The sequence below is a fragment of the Eumetopias jubatus genome, unplaced genomic scaffold (assembly GCF_037043125.1).
Source record: "Eumetopias jubatus isolate StellerSeaLion01/CBP00866 unplaced genomic scaffold, mEumJub1_p1.0 scaffold_15, whole genome shotgun sequence".
In the NCBI taxonomy this organism is placed as follows: domain Eukaryota; kingdom Metazoa; phylum Chordata; class Mammalia; order Carnivora; family Otariidae; genus Eumetopias; species Eumetopias jubatus.
This window is the reverse complement of record NW_028274821.1, coordinates 875,931-893,239: the sequence shown is the minus strand read 5'-3', so window position 1 is coordinate 893,239 and position 17,309 is coordinate 875,931. Positions and strand designations below refer to the sequence as shown.

The window sequence follows — 17,309 nt, the reverse complement described above, 5'->3', positions numbered from 1 at the left end:
TTTTTCCAGTGTTAGAATTGTTTATTTCACACCCCTCTCCCCTCGTGGCTACTTGCAGGGAACAGATGCAGCGACCCAGCCGGGTCCCTGCTCCCTCTCCACAATGCAAAATGAGATTTGCTAAAACGTCCCCCAGTCTTTTTAAAGGAGCCAGCTGGCGGGGGCGGGGGTGCTGCATGTTGTTCCAGAACCTCAGTGGTGGCTGCAAGGGTGCCGATCTATGACAGCTGCTCCAGCTGGGCTCCCCTGGGACGGGACACCCCTCTGGAGTCCCCAGCTCCGCTCCCTGAGGGATCCCTAAATCCGGAAGCTGGTTTCACTGACCCATCGCAAGCTGGACACAGGTCGAGATGTAGGTGGCTGGGTGGTGGGGTGGGCCTGGTCCTCCCCGTGTGGAGGGCAGCCTCCGGACTCTGCCTCAGTCACCCCGGGACGTAGGCCATGTGCTGTCTGGACATTCCTGCAGTGGGCCAGGAGGCAGGCGGGGCACCCCCCAGGTCCGCTGTGTGCACCATCACCTGGGCATGGGGTGAGCCCGCAGGACAACTGGTGGTCCAGGGGTCCTTGTCCATGCTGCGGGCCACGCCAGCCAGCTCTCTGGTGCCCTCACCCAGGTCCCTGCAGGAAGAAAAAGCAAGGCTTGGGAGAAGAGCAGGGACCCGGTATAACCTTGACCCCATGACGGGCCCATGGGGCCTGGCCTTCCGTGGGCTTGGGGCAGGCTCAGAACTGCCCTGAGCCTGAGGAGGTCCCTCCACTGGTGCCCCTGCCTGGGCCTCAGACCCCGCACCTGTACGAGGTACATGGTCCAAGAAGCAGCATGCCCACCTTCCAAGGTGGGAAGGGACTTCTTGGGGTGGTGCTGAGGAAGGGGGCTCACTCAGAGTGTGCATAAACCCCAGGGGCCAGACTTCCTTGCCTGGCCTGGTTGCCCCGGGCAGAGAAGGGACACAGGGGTCCTAGGAATGTCTAGGAAGACACCCTTGCTCCTGTCAGGCTGTCCTCTGGTGGTCTGGGCCCAGATCGCCCACTGTCTGCATCTTCAGTTCCCTTGGGCATGCCACCCCAACCCACAAAGGAACCCATTCTGCAGGCTGGTGAGACCCTGCCCCCACCCACCGGGCCCCTCTCCTGCACACACTGGCCACTGCTCCCTGCAGCCTGTGCACCACCCCCAGCTTAAGATGCTGTCTCTCTCCTACCCCCACAATGCAGGCTCTCCCAGTCTGTTCACCTCAGGCATCACCTCCTCCAGGAAGGCCCCCCCGATCTCTGCTCCCACCCACACCTAATTCTCAGAAAAGCTCTAGGAAATAGTAGGAATTAAGAAGTTATCCCTTAGTTCAACGAGTAAATGAATCAATTAATTAATTAGTGGAGAGGAAAGACTGCTTAGCAGGCAAGTCTATGGACAGCCTTAGTTCAAACCCAGCTTTACACTTAGTAGTTGTGTGTGATTCTGGACAGCCTTCTTAAAATGGGATGAAAACAGCGCACCCCCCACCCCCCAAGGTTAGAAGAGTGTCTGGCATGGTGAGAGAGCCAGGAAGCATCCAGGAAGCAGAGGCAAGGTCAAGGGCACACCCCACCTCCTAGAGACGATTTTACCACCCGCAGTGGGAGCCACCAGGCACCGGGGCCTTGCCCAGGAGGGCACATACGAGAGGCAGCCATTCCTCCCCCACTGCACCGGCGTGCTCCCCAGCCGGGACACAGGACAGTCTGTCACAGGTCTGTAACCAGAAGGCGCCACCGGCAGGGAGTGACCAAAAAGCTCTGAAACCTGCCGAGGGGATATGGCTTTTGGAGAAGGGGATGCGCTAGCCAAGACCGTGTAGCACGGCTGGAGCTAGAAGGAAGGCTCTTGCAGCGGGTGGGTGAGGTCCTCTTGCACAGGCTCACAGAGCCCCCAGAACTGACCGGTCAGCAGCCGGTCACTCAGCAGAGGAGCCCACAATAAAGCCAGCAATGCCAGCGGCACCAAAGGTGTGGGGGATGCTCTTCCTCAGCGTTAACCGAGGCGGTGCCCGTGAGCGGGAAGCCGGCACCCGCTGAGTAAGCAAGCGGACAACAGATCAGGACACTCGGAGACAGGACCCAGCTGTGCTCTGGGAGAAAGAACGTGCAGAGAAAAGCATCCAGACAATTTGGCCCCAACAGGCCATTTCTAGGATAGCCCCAAATGTCGTCTTGGAAAAGAAAAACCACTCGATGTAAGCAGACATTCACCCAAACATGAGTGCAGTGGGTGGAGCATTTGGGGTGAAGCCCGGGGGGCCTCAGGTGCCAGGGCAACATGGCGTGGCACGGCGGTGGAAAGGGCTCAAGGCAGCGTCTCTGCTGAACCACCGTGATGTACGCCTACTGCGTGACCTAAGGTGCATCTGGAGCTCCAGGGAGGGGACAGGAAATTGATCCCTTCCCACAAGCACAGCACGTGGCACGCAGACACAGGACCAGACAGCCATGCCCAGCCCACGTGCGGCGCCACCTCCTGAGCCTCAGTGTCCTCATGTGTGCCTCAGGCAAAAGAGCAGGAAGAACGGTGATGGCTGGCACTCACAGGGCCCTCCCCCCGGCCCAGCCCAGCACTACTGAGACCCTCGCTGTTGGAGAGAAGACACTAAGGGCTGAGCAGCCAGAATGCAGCATGGCCATCAGGTGGAAGCGGGCAGAGGGAAAGGGCAGCCAGCCCTGTTTCTGAGTGCTGCCCTCCACCCCTTCCTTGGAGGAGCAGCAGGCCCTGGGCCACAGCACGGGAAGCACTGGAGGTACGTGCTGAAAGCAGGTAGGATTAGGGCATGGGGCGGCTCCCGCCAAGCAAGGGTTGGAGCCCGGGGACAGAGACCATGAGCATGGCAGGTGGGCAGGAGGCCCATTACACTATTCCCTCTGCTTCTGTCACCCCCAGGGCAATAACTGGTTCCGGCTGGAACATCCCTGGACCCCGAGGCCACAGGTCAGAGGTCGTAGGGGCAGCAGAGTGGCCCCTCGCAGAGACCCCAGTCTGCGTGCCCATGGGGTGCCAGCCCGACCGGTGTCTGTGATCCGCACCCGCGCCGCCACGGGGCACCTTGCAGAGAAGCAGCCCGAGTGTGGCCGTGAGGAAGCCTGGCGGCCCAGGACACGGTCTCTGTGGGACCACAGGCCCAGAGCCCGCAAAAGGCAATGCCACCAAAGACAAACGGCTGTGCCATTTACGGCACACAGAGGCCCCAGCCGCCGGTGCCACTTGTCATCGGGGTCAGAGGGCACATGCTCAAAGCTAGCGACACTGGGAGGTGCTCTCTCTGCAGCCCACGTGCCGCCTCGACTGGACTCCCTGAGTCAGAGAACGGGACGTAAGAGAACGACCTTATAACGGCTCAGAAAGTGTGTGCACATGTGCAGGAAGTGTGAGAGACAGGACAGGGAGAGACAGCGAGCCCTGCGGGGTCCTCGGGAAGGGAGCTCACGTCTCTGCAGGTTTGAATTCCCAGGATAAAGGCCTCAGGTGCGGGGCCTGGACCCAGGGCTAGAAGGACCACCGGCCGCCGGCGCAGGGGTGAGACCTGAGGCCCAGGTGAGCCAGAGCAGCGCGTGGGGTGGCAGTGTCCTCACCGGGCCAGCCCCCCCGGCCTCGCCCCGGTGCCCCCCTCGCCGCCCCCATGCGCACGTGGTAAAACTGTAGTTGTCATGTGCCTGGCCAGGCCAGACCCCCGGCTCCCTGCTGCCGCCACTGTTGCTGTTGTTCAGGCCCTTGAGGCCAAGGTAGGCCGCCGGCACCGTCTCCAAGTCCCCGGCTCTCAGCTGGAGCCACAGCTGGGTCGCCCTGGGGAGAGATCGGGGAAGGACGCTCAGAACACCAAAACCTCTGCGGGGCGGCTCTGCTGCTGTGGCCAGAAGCTCTAGAGATGGATGGCGCCAATGGAAGCCGAACACTGAGCTCCGAATCACACACTCACACAGGGTGAAGATGGCAGCTTGCACGTTGTAAATATTTTATAGTAAGAAACATACAGAAAAAGCTACGTTACAGTGAAGAAGGAAAGTGGTGGTGGGTCAGCCTTCCAGCCGCCGGCAAAAACTCACCATCGCCGGTCAGCCCTGCTCGCCTGGCACAGTGGGGCGCAAGCCGCAAGCTGGCCCAGACTGAGGGAGAACCAGACCAGCCCCGCGTGCACAGCCCGGTCAGGAAAGATCTTCCACGGCCATGAGGCTCCGTGAGCCGCGGGATGCCGAGACCCCGGATGCCACGGGGCAGCGCCTGTAGCTCAGCTCCCGGAGTAGCCAGGGCAGCCCCCGCGTCCCCACACACCCGCAGGAGGCCCCAGCACAGACAGCAGGTGCCTGTGTAGAGCCTCTGTCCTCAGCTCCGGCAGCAGGGAGGGGTAGAGGCCACAGGGGCCAGCGTACCTGTCGGATGGCTGCTCACTCCTCTTCATGCACTTCATGAGGCAGCAGGTGAAGAAGGCCATGGACATGAGCAGGATGATGGCGCAGCTGACGATGGAGGCGATCACAGCCACCTTGAAGCCAAAGGTCTCGTACGGCGGCACGGCTGCAGGAGACACAAGGCCACCTCCTGTGTGGGGCTTGCCGAGGCCCTCGGCAAGCCCCATCCCATTGCGGGGGAAGGCAGGGAGCTGGTGGTGGGGGCAAAGTTCTGTGCAGAGTGTTGTCGGGGTGGGGTTATCAGGGAACACTGCCCTCTAAGAAAGGGGTGTTCGGGCAGGGTTTTAGAGGGTGTGTAGGAGTTCACAGCGGCACACTGGAAACAGCTCTGACAGCGAGGTCAGTGGTGGTCCCTGGTTCCCACACACTGAAGCCTGGGCCCCAGATGCCTGCACACAGCCCATGGCATGCTTCCACAAGGTCACAAGCCGGCACAACCCTCTCGGAGCCTATGGGCCGTCTCAGGTGACTTTCCGGAAGGGCTCAAAGGCTAGGTGACTTTCGGGAAGGGCTCAAAGGCTGGGGGGAGCAGGCCTCACATTTGCACACGGGGGTCACTGAAGACCACTCGGCGACACTGCCCTTCCAGGCACAGGTCAGGAGGCCGGACCCAACCATCTGGTGGCCTGAGGGGCAGTGGAACACGATGACGGTCCCCACAGAAGTGCCATTGCCACGGAGGACTTGGAGGGTGCCCCGCGGGGGTGGCCACACACGTGTGCACGTGCCTAGGAAAGAAAAGAGGAGAGATGGCGTGAGGACCCATCCTGGTGGGCGGAGGGTGGGCAGGAGCCCTGCCAGCCACGTGACGCTCCAGAGAAGGTCCCATGGCCCAGACTACTGGGCGTGGCAGCCATCTGGCCAGTGGCCCAGAGATAGACACAGAGCGGATCCCCCAAAGTAAGCGAACTCTAGAGGTTCCAAAGACCACGGTGTTGAACTTTGTGTCAGAAGACAATAAAGGCAAATTCAGGCGACCCTTGAACACAGTTTGAACGGCTCGGGTCCACTTGACACGGGACTTTTTACAGGACAGAACTGTCCGCGTATTTCCCTTACTTGCGACTTTCCCAATGTTGTTTGCTTCTCTCCCGCTCCCTTTATTGTAAGAACACAGTACATAACACATCTAACACACCAGCTATGTGTCTAGTGACTGTTGGTGTGATCGGTGAGGCTTCGGTCACCAGGAGCCAGCAGTGGTAAAGTTTTGGGGGAGTCTGAAGTTATACCTGAATAGCAGCTGCGTGGGTGTCAGCGCCCCTGACCCCTTGTGATGTTCAAGGCTCAACGGCACATAATTAGCATCTAAGCATAGCTCTGAAGGCGGAGTCCAGAAAAAAGGGAGGGAGACGTGGACAGTGTGAAGAGTAAACAGAAAACTTCCAATAATGGAAGAAACAGGGAAAGATATTTGGAGAACAGAGGACAAAGGTTCAACCCGTGTGTGATCGCACACACCCACACAAACGGAACATCCCTGTGAACAGGAACGGCTGATGCGGGATGCAGCCCCTCACAGAGGAAATGCAAGGAGCCGAGCGCAGGAAAGAACACTAGTCCTCGCAGTGCTGGGGAGAGCTAGTCTTCCCCCCTCACGCTGCTAAAAAGGAAGAGAAAAAAGATCTGGGGCGAAGGTCCTGAGGCTGGAAACGCCCGCTCTGGGACTCAGCGGGTGGGTGCAGATCCAAACCTCCCTGGACAAGTCTGGGAAAATGTTAAGAGCCTTGTGTTGTGTGTATCATCCAAGAATTTAGCCAAAGGAAAGAGGACGAATCTGCAGCCAGGATTTCTATACCAGGATGTTCACTCCCAAGCGTAAGCAGAAGAGTGGAGGGTTGGAAACCACCATGTGCCCTGCTGTGGAGCCGGGACAGGGAATCCAGGCACATCCTGGCAACAAATGCCACCATGCTGGCCTACGTGAGGGCACAGAGACAGGCTGAATGAAGCAGCAATCACAGCACTTGTATAAAATAACCACAACGACAATAGCTGGCACTTCCCTGGAGCCTACTGCGTGTGGGACGCTGAACCCACACCTTACATGCATTAACACATCAATCTGCACAGCACCTTCCTGGGGAGCTGCCATTCTCCCCGCCTGACAGGTCAGCAAACCGAGGCACAGAGTGGTTAAGTCACTTCCCGAGGTCACAGGGCAGGGATTCAGAACCAGGCAAGGTGTCTCCAGGCCAGCTTCTCAACACACACGTGTGCACACAGACACACATGTGCAGAGACACACATGTATGCAAGATACACATGTATGCAAGACAAACACATGCACACACAGTACACACAGATACACACGTGCAGAGACACACACGTGCACACACGGTGTGCACAGATACATGTGTGCAAGACACACACATGCACACACGTGCACAGGCAGAGACACACATGTGCCCAGAGACACACGTGCACACACATACATGTACACACAGACACACATGCGTGCAGAGACACACATGCACAAACATATGTGTGCACAGACACGTATGTGCTCAGAGACACACATGTGCACAAACACACGTGCGCGGACGTGCATGCCCACAGACACACATGTGCGCACAGAGACACACATACACAAACATGCATGTGCACAGACGTGCATACACAGACATGTATGTGCCCAGAGACACACGTGCACACAGAGACACACATGCACAAACATACATGTGCACACAGACACACATGCACCCAGCCACATATCCTTTGTGTCCAGCTTCTCTGCTCAGGACAATGCCCGGGGGAGGCGCCAGGCATGACGTTCTGTGGTCCACTTGGCATGCTATGACCCGCCAAGCTCCTCCACTCCCCAGCCTGCTCATCACGTGGCTTTCCCCGTGTTCTGACTTTAGCACCAGGCCTTCCTCCTTCACTTGCTCCAGCCCCAAAACTTAGAGCCCTCCCTGACTCTTTTTCTCAATCCACGGCTAATTCACCAGCAAACCCTGTGGACTGTGCTTTTAAAATCTATACCCAGGACATCTGCAGGGAGCTGGAGTGCCCCCCCTCAGCACCCCACTTCACACAGGCTGTAAGGGCAGAGCACACCCAGGATGGGCCAGGGCAGTGGCTGTTTCTCAGAAGGACCACAGCTGCACACGCACACACCCCACACAGTGTGTCACATGTCTGCGCATAACCAGCCCCCTGCAGGGGAAGGCCAGGCCACCCGTTGTCACGCTGTGAGGGCGAGGCTGCGAAGGGGGCAGTGGCCTGAGCATCGGCCCTGTGTGGGGCAGAGCCAGGCCTCCCCCCTCGCCAGGAAAACAGCAGGAGCGTGGCTGCCTGACCCCTGGCTGTGCACAGTGATCTTGAGGGACGGTGCCTGGCTGTGCTCTGCCAGGCTGCAAGTGCTCAGCCCTACCGGGAACCTGGAGGGGGGCCCACAGGCTGCAATGTGGAGGAAAATGTGAGCCGGGGGCCTTATGCTTTGTGCACTTTGTGGGGGGGTGCTGACTCCCGGATCAGCTCAGACGACACTGGGCACCTAATGGGTGCTTTGTGCCCGTGAGCAGGGCAGTCCCTCACTCCCTCACAGATGGGGAAACTGAGGCACAGCAAGGCTGGACAGTGCTGGGCCTCCCCATGTGCAGGTGTCCATCACCAGCGTCACCACCACCACCAGCAATGCAGCTCTCATAGAATGTTCCGGTCAGAAAGGATCCTCACTCCTGGCCTGGAGCAGCACTCATAAGCACCCCAGAGGACAGCGGGGAGGAGTACTTATTCCCACTTTTCTGCGAGGACACCGAGCTTGCGGAGGTGGCGGATGCCACCGGGAGGGGCCCGGAAGTAACGCAGCAGCATAGCAGGGGGTGTCTCCACACTTACGCATCAACAACAGGGTCCAAAGTCACAACAGAAAAGTACGGGTCAATCAGAACAGAAAAACAAATGTCTTAAGAACCAGGGGCAGGGCAATGAGTTAAAAAAAGATAAAAGGCATTCACATTGGAAAGGAAGAAGCAAAACTTCACCATCCAATGACATGATCTTGGATCTAGAAAAATCCCCAGGAATCTAGTAAAAACCTGCAGAAAGTAATAAGCAATTCCCACAGGGCCGCAGGAGACAAGACCGACACATGGAAATCCGTCGTATTTCAGCACAGCGGCCGTGAACAGCCTGGATGTGAGGCGGAGACGGCAATCCCACTTACTTACATAGGATAAACTGAACAAAAGAAGGGCAAAACTTAAACCCTGGAAACTCTAAGACATTGTTGGCGGAAATAAAGGTCCTGAACAAAGGGGAAGCCGCCCGCCCCTGTGGACCGGGAGATGGACTCCGAGGGGACCGACGCCGGCCTCCGCTCACCTGCACACACAACACGGCCTCTACCGGAGTACCGGCTGCCGCCCCTCCAGAAACCAACAGGCCAGTCCCAAAATTCACAAAGACTTGCAGATGGAGTCCACACAAAAACTATCTTGAAAAAGAACAAAGTTGGAGGACTCACAGTTTCCTATTTCACAACTTTCCGCAAAGCTACAGTGACAAAGGGACAGACATCGAGGCCAATGGCGCAGAACTGAGAGCCCAGAAATAAACTCATATTTACAGCGAAGCAAGTTTCGAAAAGCGTTCCAAGACAACTCAGTGGAACGGGAACAGTGCTCCTGCAACCGGTGCCGGGACGATACCCACGTGCTCAGTAGAGCCGGCTCTCTGCTCACACCGTACACGAACTAACATGCAGTGACTCACAGACCTAAATATAAGAGCTAACTCTGAGAAGGCAGAGGGATAAATCTTCCTGACCTTGGATCAGGCAATGATTTCTCAGATATGACACCAAAAGACAAACAACAAAAGCGAAAAACAGATAAACGAGACTTGATCGAAATGAAAAACGTTTGTGCTTCAAAGGACAGGATCGAGAAGTAAAAAGACAAGCCCCGGAGCCCGAGAGAACGTTTGCCAATCACACCTCTGGTAAGGGGATTGTATTCAGAATGCAAAAATTATGATTAAGTTTTTTAAAGACTTTATTTATTTACTTCTCAGAGAGAGAGAGAGAGAGACAGAGAGAGAGAGAGAGAGCACAAGCAGGGGGAGGGGCAGAGGGAGAAGCAGACTCCCCGCGGAGCAGGGAGCCCGATGCGGGGCTCGATCCCAGGACTCTGAGATCATGACCTGAGCCGAAGGCAGACGCCCAACCAACCGAGCCACCCAGGCGCCCCTAAAAAATTATTATACTGAATTATAAAAGGGAACCAAATTTAAAAATGGGCAAAGGATCTGGATGGACATTTCTCTAAAGATAGACCAGTGGCCCATGGAAAGATGCTCAGCACCCTTCGCCTTCAGGAAAGCGCTAATCAGGTCAGGGAGGGACTGCATCACATCCACAAGCACCCGTACATGAGACAGAGGGTGACAGGTGTAGCAGGGATGTGCAGAACCCGGAGCCTCGCGCGCGGCAGGCGGAAAGGTAGCGGGCGGCGGCCCTGGCAGGTACCCAGCGCTCACACGGAGAGTCAGCGCGTGATGCCGCAACGCCCCGCCCGGCTACCGAACGGAGAGATGAAAACGCATCCCCCCAGACTTGTACACACATGTTCCCGGCAGCGTTATTCACAACAGCCGAAACGGAGAAACCGCCCTCGTGTCCGCCAACTGATGAACGGATAAATGGCATATGGTACAAGCCACACTTGGAATATCAAAGGAGAGAGGCACTGACCTACCGTGTGGCCAAGCGGCCACAAAACCTCACGTGGTCTGACTGCATTTCTGTGAACCACCCGGAAGAGGCCAATCCTCAGAAGGAAAGCGGATTAGCCAGGGGCGGGGAAGAGACGGCTACGGCATGCACGGCTTCTTTCTGGGGTGATGAAAGTGTTCTAAAGCGGACCGTGGTGAGGGCTGCCCAGATCTGCAAATGTACCGTGAGCCACCAAGCTGCACACATTAAATATCGTGTACTTCAAATGGGTGAATCATATGGAATATGAATTACATCTCAATAAAGCTCCTACACAATTTCAAGAAAATACTTCTGTCAGTCAAAGAAATGCAAATTTAAAATGCGAGGTATTGTTTTTGGCCTGTTAGCTTGGCCAATATTAAAAAGACTAGCCTACCAGGGTGGGCAGGGGGTGGAAGGGCGCGGACACAGCACCTGCCCTGTGCCCTGACCTGGACGCTTCCCACTCACGCTCACTGGCCTGGGGCTACCCAGAGGGATGCACACTCTGAATCCAGAGTCAGCTCTTAACTGACCAAGCTCTGCCCCGAAGACGGCCATGGGGGAGGGAATCAATGTAGTCACGAATGAATGGAAGGATGCCCAGAGTCAGCGGCCCCCACCAGGATCCCTGGACCTGGACTCATGCTGACCTTCCGGGCAGGGCAGTTTGGAACCGGGTAGATAGAGCGCGGCAGCCACAGGCCAGCCACGTGGCCCCTTCTGCAGAGTCACCGGGCCCCAACACTTCCCAGACCCCAATTTAGAGCTGTCACTTCTGCATTCTTGTGTGGCTCAGCAGCTTCCTTCAGTACCACCCAGCATGGCCCTCGGCGAGGGGAGGGGGCTGAGCCCTGGGGGTGTTCGCAGCGGTCTGCCCAGCCTCCCGGTCTGTACAGCTAGAACTTTCTCAAGAAGGCCAGGTGCCCCAGGGATGGAGCCGCTGATGAAAGGTCCAGGGTCAGGGTCAAGCTGGAAGACGTGGTAACAAATCCCTTCAACTCTGCGACATGTCCGGCATGTCTGAGACAAGCCGGGGAGAGCACCCGAGCAAGCGTCACTGCTGCATGTAACCGGGTGGTCCGCTCTGCCCTCCAGGGCCCAGCCCAGACCCCTACCCCTCGGGCTCTGCCGGCCCCAGGAAGCAGGCAGCAAGCCAACTCTGCACCCGCCCCACCCCGCCCGACCAGCTGGGTGACCCCATCACTCCACTGCTCTGGGCCTGGGACCCACCTGTAGGTGCAGCAGCGGACCAGGGGCCGGGGGGCCTGCCTCAGACAGCATAGCCCCAGCAGGGAAACCACCACTGCCATCTTGGACACAGCGCGCCCTGGCGTGTGCACAGGGTGGGGGGAGGGCCTGTGTCAACAGTCACATCCTGTGCTGTGGCCAGTTCCGGGGCCAGGATGCCCATCCTCGGTTTCACCACCTGGTAGTGCTCCTCCCCAAGTGCTCAGAGCCGTGAAGGTGGGAGATATGGGGCGTCAGAGGTGGGGAAGGGGCTGCGCTGACCTGCAGACCCTCCATGGCACACCCCCAATGCAAGACAGGAAAAAGGATGTGGGGCTCACCCTGTGAACACGCCGTGAGGCTCCGAGACTGAGAGCAGTCCTGGCCCCCTCCCCAGCCCTGTGGCCTCAGACTCTGCATTTCCTGGCAGTGAGGGGAGCTCGTACCCCTCAGAGACGGGGAGCCGCACCACCAGCACAAGTGTGCTGCTTGAACACTTAAAAACACAGGCCTGAGGAAATAATCCTGGCAAGTGAGGGGTGGGTGAGAAGCCCTGCCCACAGCCTGTCCTGCAGAGGAGGCCAGGCTGGGAGCTCAGGCCCCCATAATCCCAGAGCCTGGACGGGAGGCGGAGGACGAGCAGGAGGGTGCTCCTGCTCTGTGGGAATGTGCCCAGCCCCCAACCTCAGGGCCTCTCCACAGGGTCAGACTCTGCTCCGTCTTCCGGACCCAGGTCCTCGCTCAGACTCTAGGTCCCCATCTGCAAAACGGGGTGACCTGCCCCCAGGCTCACGGAGAAGAGGAGGACCACCCCACGGAAACCTTAGAACTGCGCCTGGAGCTCAGAAACTGTCCCCTGGGAGGGGGCTTACTGCCTCATCCTGACCCTCTAGTCCATGGCACCCAAGACACCTCCACCTGCCACCCTCCCAGCCCCAGGCTCCTACAGGGTCTCCTGCATCCCTTCCCTGGCTGAGCCCATTTTCCAGCCAAGGAAGCTGAGGCCCACCATGTCTACCCAAGGCCCCAGGGTGTCCACTGGCAGGGTCCCCACAAGACTTCCCACAGGACTCGCAACACACAGCCAGGGACAGGGCAGGGAGGTGGCACGTGCCAAAGGGTTACTGGGGATTCAGACACACCTACCAAGACCCCCGCCCAGAGACGTCCTGAGGAGTCACCAAGGCCTGGTGGCTGGGCCAGCTGGCTCCAGCAGCCGTGTCCCCGAGACACTGTAAACTCAGCCTCTGCTCACACCCTCACTGACCCCTCCCCAGCCCAGAGACCCCCGGGCCCGCTCACTGGCCCGCCAGCAGCCCCTCCCTTGATGTCTAAGAGGCAAATGCCATCTTTTCCCGTCCCTCAGATGCCCAGCGGCCCCTGGACGACCCTCTTGCCTGCGACTGGCCCAGTCATTGGACGCTGCACCCCCAGCCCTTCTCTGTCTGGACCAACACGCCCCTCAGCCTTTGCTGCATTGTTCCTCAGGCCCTTTATGGCACCTCTCCCTGTCTCTTTTTTGCTATGCCCAAATATATCTTAAAGGAGGAAAAACACTGTGAATGCATTTGTTGCAAAGAAGACACAAACCCAAACCAAACCCTGTGGGCTCCCTGGACAGTGAAGGGCAGACCTGCCCTCGAATGGCCGCATCTCCACCCGACCCCCCCCTCGCACACTGAGGGGAGCAGAGCCTGACTCGGGTGCTTCCCCAGCCCAGCCCGCATGGCCAGCAGGGTGAAGGACAAGCCTCTCTTGTTAATCTTTTATCTGGAACCTTGGACCACAGGCCTCTGCCCCTCCCATCCTCCTTCCTGGAGACCACGCTGCCCTCAAACCCTGACCTCACCCTCGGGGGCCCCAGGTAAATAAGTTACCTTTCCCACTTCTGCCAAAGGAACACTGGAGACGGGGGAGGCAGGCCGCAGGGACAGCCTATTGTGGGCCTGGGTCTCTGTACCACTGGGGGGTTGCTTCTTGCTCTGAGTCTGTTTCCCCCAGTTGGAAAGGGAAACCTGAGGAGGAGAGTTTAAAAGGGTGACCTGCACACACACAGGTGTTCTATGGAGGGTGGGACCCCCCACGACCCCAGCAGGGGGGCAGCCATATGTGGGAGGCCCACAGCCCTGGCTGTGTGTCCTCAGGCAAGACACTCGCCCTCTCGGGTCGCATCTCCTTTCCCCGTGGAGGGCGGGCCCGGACCTCGGCCAGGGTAGAGACTGGGTCACCCAGGGACTCCCCTGGCGGCTGGCAGGTCAGCTCACACCAGCGGAATACAGTCTTCCAGAGCAGAGCCAGGCTGATTCCCACCCTCTCAGGGGAGAACATCAAGGCTCTGCCCGCACCTGGAAGGAGGGCGAGCTGGCCTCGGGGGAATAGAGGCCACATTTGGATTCCCACGGCCCACGGCGCGCCCTGAGCCTCAGTCTCTCCTCTGTGAAGGAGAGGGCGCAGGTCAGCTGTACGGCAGGGCCGCAGGAGTGCCGCCCAGGGCACACCCTCGCCATCCTGGGTCCTCCTGCTGCCCCCTTCCCAGGCCCCTCTTTCAAGGCCTTCCAGAAGGTTGGGGGGGGGGTCACCTCCAGCTGCTGGAACCCTGTGTTCCTCCTACCAGGCTGCGTTCCTACACAATCTCCCCCATCAGGGAGTTGCTGGAGCTGCCCTGGGACCAGGGCCAGAGCCAGCGGGGACCTGTGGGCAGTGGAAGGGTGGCCTCCGTGGTGGGCTGAGGACCCAGTCAGCCACTCAACATCATTTAAGCCCTTGCTCTGAGCCAGCCTCCCCCACCGGCCCTTCACCAGCCACACATGGGCGATGGGGGAAGAACGTGGACCCCAGGACGCAGCTGGACTTCAACACCTGCCCTCAGGAAAGCAGAGTAATGTGTCCGTTCTACGACTGCAGGAAAAACACCCCCTACTGCTATGTTTTAGGGAGTGCCAAAGTGTCTCCGAAAGACCCCCACACACATCCCTTCACAACCCCACAGGGACAAGAGGGCACCTATTTCAGAGCTCAAGAGACCGGGGTCATGGGGCAGGGGAGTGGTGGAGTCTGGATGGACATGTTACCCGGTAGCAGAATGACCATGGCCAGGGTGGGTGCACAGGCCCCCCCTGACTCCGCCTGGCCTGTCCGCAAGCCAGGGGGCAGGTATACAGTGTCCACCACTTAGCACATGGGGAAACTGAGGCCAGAGGCAGAGGGGGGCTTCCAACCCAAATGCTGGAGAAGGACTCAAGGACTGGGAGCGCCCCCTCCCCAGGGCTCAGGTCTGGGAGAAGGCTGAGCTGTAGCTGATCAGAAGCAGGGACTGGCCCCTGAGAGCCCTCCCCACGCTGAGTTCTCAGCGGTCTTTTGTATGCAAACATCAGGGCCCGCCATCCCTGTCCTAGGCTCCGCTTGGCAAGTCCCTCCTTCTCCTGGTCAACATCCAGCTCCCCAGGCTGTGCTGCAACACAGCCACAGGGTCCTCAGGAACAGGAGCAAAGCACCGAATTCGGGAGGGGGTGGGGTGGGAGGGAGTCAAGGAAAATAAACCCACCCCACCCAGCCAGGGGCAGGTCTCAGCTCCTGCTTGCGAAGCTGAGCACCTCTGCTCTGCTGGCAACTTACCTCCTCGGGCCTCAGTTTCCCCATTTGAGAAGGAGCTGCCCACCAGTCCCTCCCCCCCCGCCCCCAGCGTGGCAGGTGTCATTGTTTTAGGCCTGAATGGCTGTCCCCAGGGGCTGTGACCTGGGCCAGCCTGCTCCACCAGGTCCACCTTCCACGTGTGCGAAGAGCCCAATCCTGCCCCTGGCCTGGGGCGCAGGTGTGCAGAGACCCTCAGGCTCAAGGGGGAGGGGGGGCGTCCACTAAAGTGAGGCCCTGGGACATCTGGTTCTGCTTCTACAAGGGTTAGGCGTTAGACGCATTCATGCAGCAAAGCCAGCTTTCAAACCCGGGCCTTCGGAGGAGTGTCCTACACCCCAGCCAAAACACGGCGGTGAACCCTCATCAAAACCCTCTCGAAATCAGTCACAAAGTAAGCTAACTGCCCGCCCACCCTCCTCCCGGAGACCCCGGGCCTCATCCCGGGCCTGGCAGCCGCGGGACCTCCGGCAGTCTCTCTCTCCAGGCTCAGTTTCCCCACCTGTGAAGTGGGGTTGGGGGGCCAGCCAGGAGCACGGCCCCGCAAAGGCAGGCCGGTTCCCCACGTCCGCCGCACCGACTTCCCCTGCACCTAGCCGGCCGCGCCGGCGGAGAGGGCACCGCACCGGGAGAGGGCGCGCACCTGGGCGGGTGGGCGGCTGGGCGCCGGCGCCTGGTTTCGGACCGCCTGCAGCCGGGCTTCGGCTCTGCTGGGGTGCCGGCTGGGCCGGCCGAGAGGGTCGGGGAGGCTCGTTCTTGGGCGGCTGCCCGGCTGGGGGCCGTCCCGGACCCGGTTGTGCGCCCCTTCTCCCGGCTGTGTGCTCTCTTGCCCCCACCGCTGTGCGCACCCCCTCCCCGCCTCCGCCGTGCCGCCCGCCTCTCAGCTTCCCTGTCGGTGAAATGGGTGCAGAGCCCCGCTCGTGGCCCGCAGCCCCAGCGCTCACCTGTGCGGTTCCCCGGGGCGGGCTCCGCGTCCCCTGCGCGCTCCCCCGGCCTCGCCCTGCGGCGAGGGGTCGCGGCCGCCCCGGGCATCCCTGCGCTCGGCGGCGCTCTGCGGGGACTGCGGGGCCCGAGCCCTTGGGGCGGGGCAGCCCTGGACACGCCCTCCAGGGGCCCCGCCCCTTGGGTCTGGGGGCGGGGCCGGCCCCGCGGGAGCCCCAACCCCCAAGGGGCCAAGCTGGCTGTGCAGGAAGTCTCGCTCCACGGCCTTGCACGGGCTTTGCCCTCGGCTCCCGCCCCTGCGAACACCCCGGTCCCCCAGGCCAGGTGTCTTCCGTGAGGGGCACATGGGGACCCCACCTGTGTCACCGTAGGCCAGGCCCTCTGAGCTAGGGGTCCTAGGTCTTCACTAAGGAACTCCGGGTGCTGGGAGCAGATTCAGACCCCTGGGCTCTGGCTGTGCCCCCCCTACACACCCGGGGGACCTGCCCTCTCCTGGCCCGCCCCCTCCAGCTCGACTCCCTTGGGTCGTGGTACCGGCCTGGGTCCGGAGCTGCGGCCCGCCCCTTCCTCTCCCAAACGCCGCCCAACCCAGGCGCCGCGCCCCGCACCACCCTGGCAACCGCCCAGGGGGGCTCTCCTACCATTGACACAGGAGCTGAGGCGGCTCTGGGTGGCTCAGGGCCGCTGCTGAGTAGGCTTGTCGCCCTGCCTAGCAGAGGGAAGCTTCCTTAGCAGAGAGAACAGCAGATGCAAAGGTCCTGAGGTTGGAATATTTTGGAAGCTTGAGGAACAGCCAGAAGTCTGGTGGCTGGCTCAGGAAGTCTGGGAAGGTGGCCCAGATTGAGAGGACTGGCTCTGGAGGCCCTGGCAGGTGGCAGCCAAGAGGTGAGTGTTCTCCTGGGACCACAGAGTAGCGTTCCAGCAGAGCAGTCCCCCCCCACCTGCTTTCCTAGTTCAGTAGAATACGTGAGGGGCATGCCCCTATCCTGGGGGGGTTGCTTTCACCCCATAATATCTGCTCCCCACTTCAGAGCGGTGAACCACACATGACGAGTTTCTTCGATTCCCTTGACCAAGCAGGTCTTTCCCATTTGCCACATTGGGAAGCCAGGTGAGTCCACAGGGTTCCCTCCAGACCGTGCTAGGGGCCTGGAGCCCCAGAATTCCCTTCCAAATGCCCCCCAGCCCATCTCCAGGGATGCACACAGGGCTGGGGGGGGGAGGCGGGATGGCTTCCAGAAGCCCAAAATGCAGAATTGAGCCTGGTCACTTAGGGTGTGTATGTTTTCTGGGGCTGCTGTAACAAGATCCCACGGGCTGAGTGCCTTAGGATAACAGCAATGTGCTCTTGGGGTCCCAGGGGCCTGAAGTC

General features: G+C 59.8%; 1 protein-coding gene across 1 annotated transcript; it reads right to left on the bottom strand.

Annotated features, from left to right (window-relative positions):
* On the bottom strand, positions 1-16,064 carry SUSD3 (sushi domain containing 3). Its single transcript, XM_028093057.2, has 5 exons — positions 15,940-16,064; positions 4,974-5,162; positions 4,396-4,540; positions 3,656-3,811; positions 1-618 (listed from the first exon to the last, which is right to left on the bottom strand). Exons 1-5 carry the CDS (start codon positions 16,025-16,027, stop codon positions 423-425), a joined length of 774 nt encoding a protein of 257 aa, XP_027948858.2. The 5' UTR covers positions 16,028-16,064; the 3' UTR covers positions 1-422.
* Between the last annotated feature and the right edge of the window lie 1,245 nt (positions 16,065-17,309).

Excerpts from the sequence above, each read along its gene's own strand:
- SUSD3 (XM_028093057.2), bottom strand. The coding sequence starts at position 16,027 with ATGCCCGGGGCGGCCGCGACCCCTCGCCGCAGGGCGAGGCCGGGGGAG. Across the intron at positions 4,541-4,973 it reads AGTGACCCCCGTGTGCAAAT|CCGTGCCGCCGTACGAGACC; the intron begins GTGAGGCCTGCT and ends TGTCTCCTGCAG. Across the intron at positions 619-3,655 it reads GACAACTACAGTTTTACCAC|GGACCTGGGTGAGGGCACCA; the intron begins GTGCGCATGGGG and ends TTCTTCCTGCAG.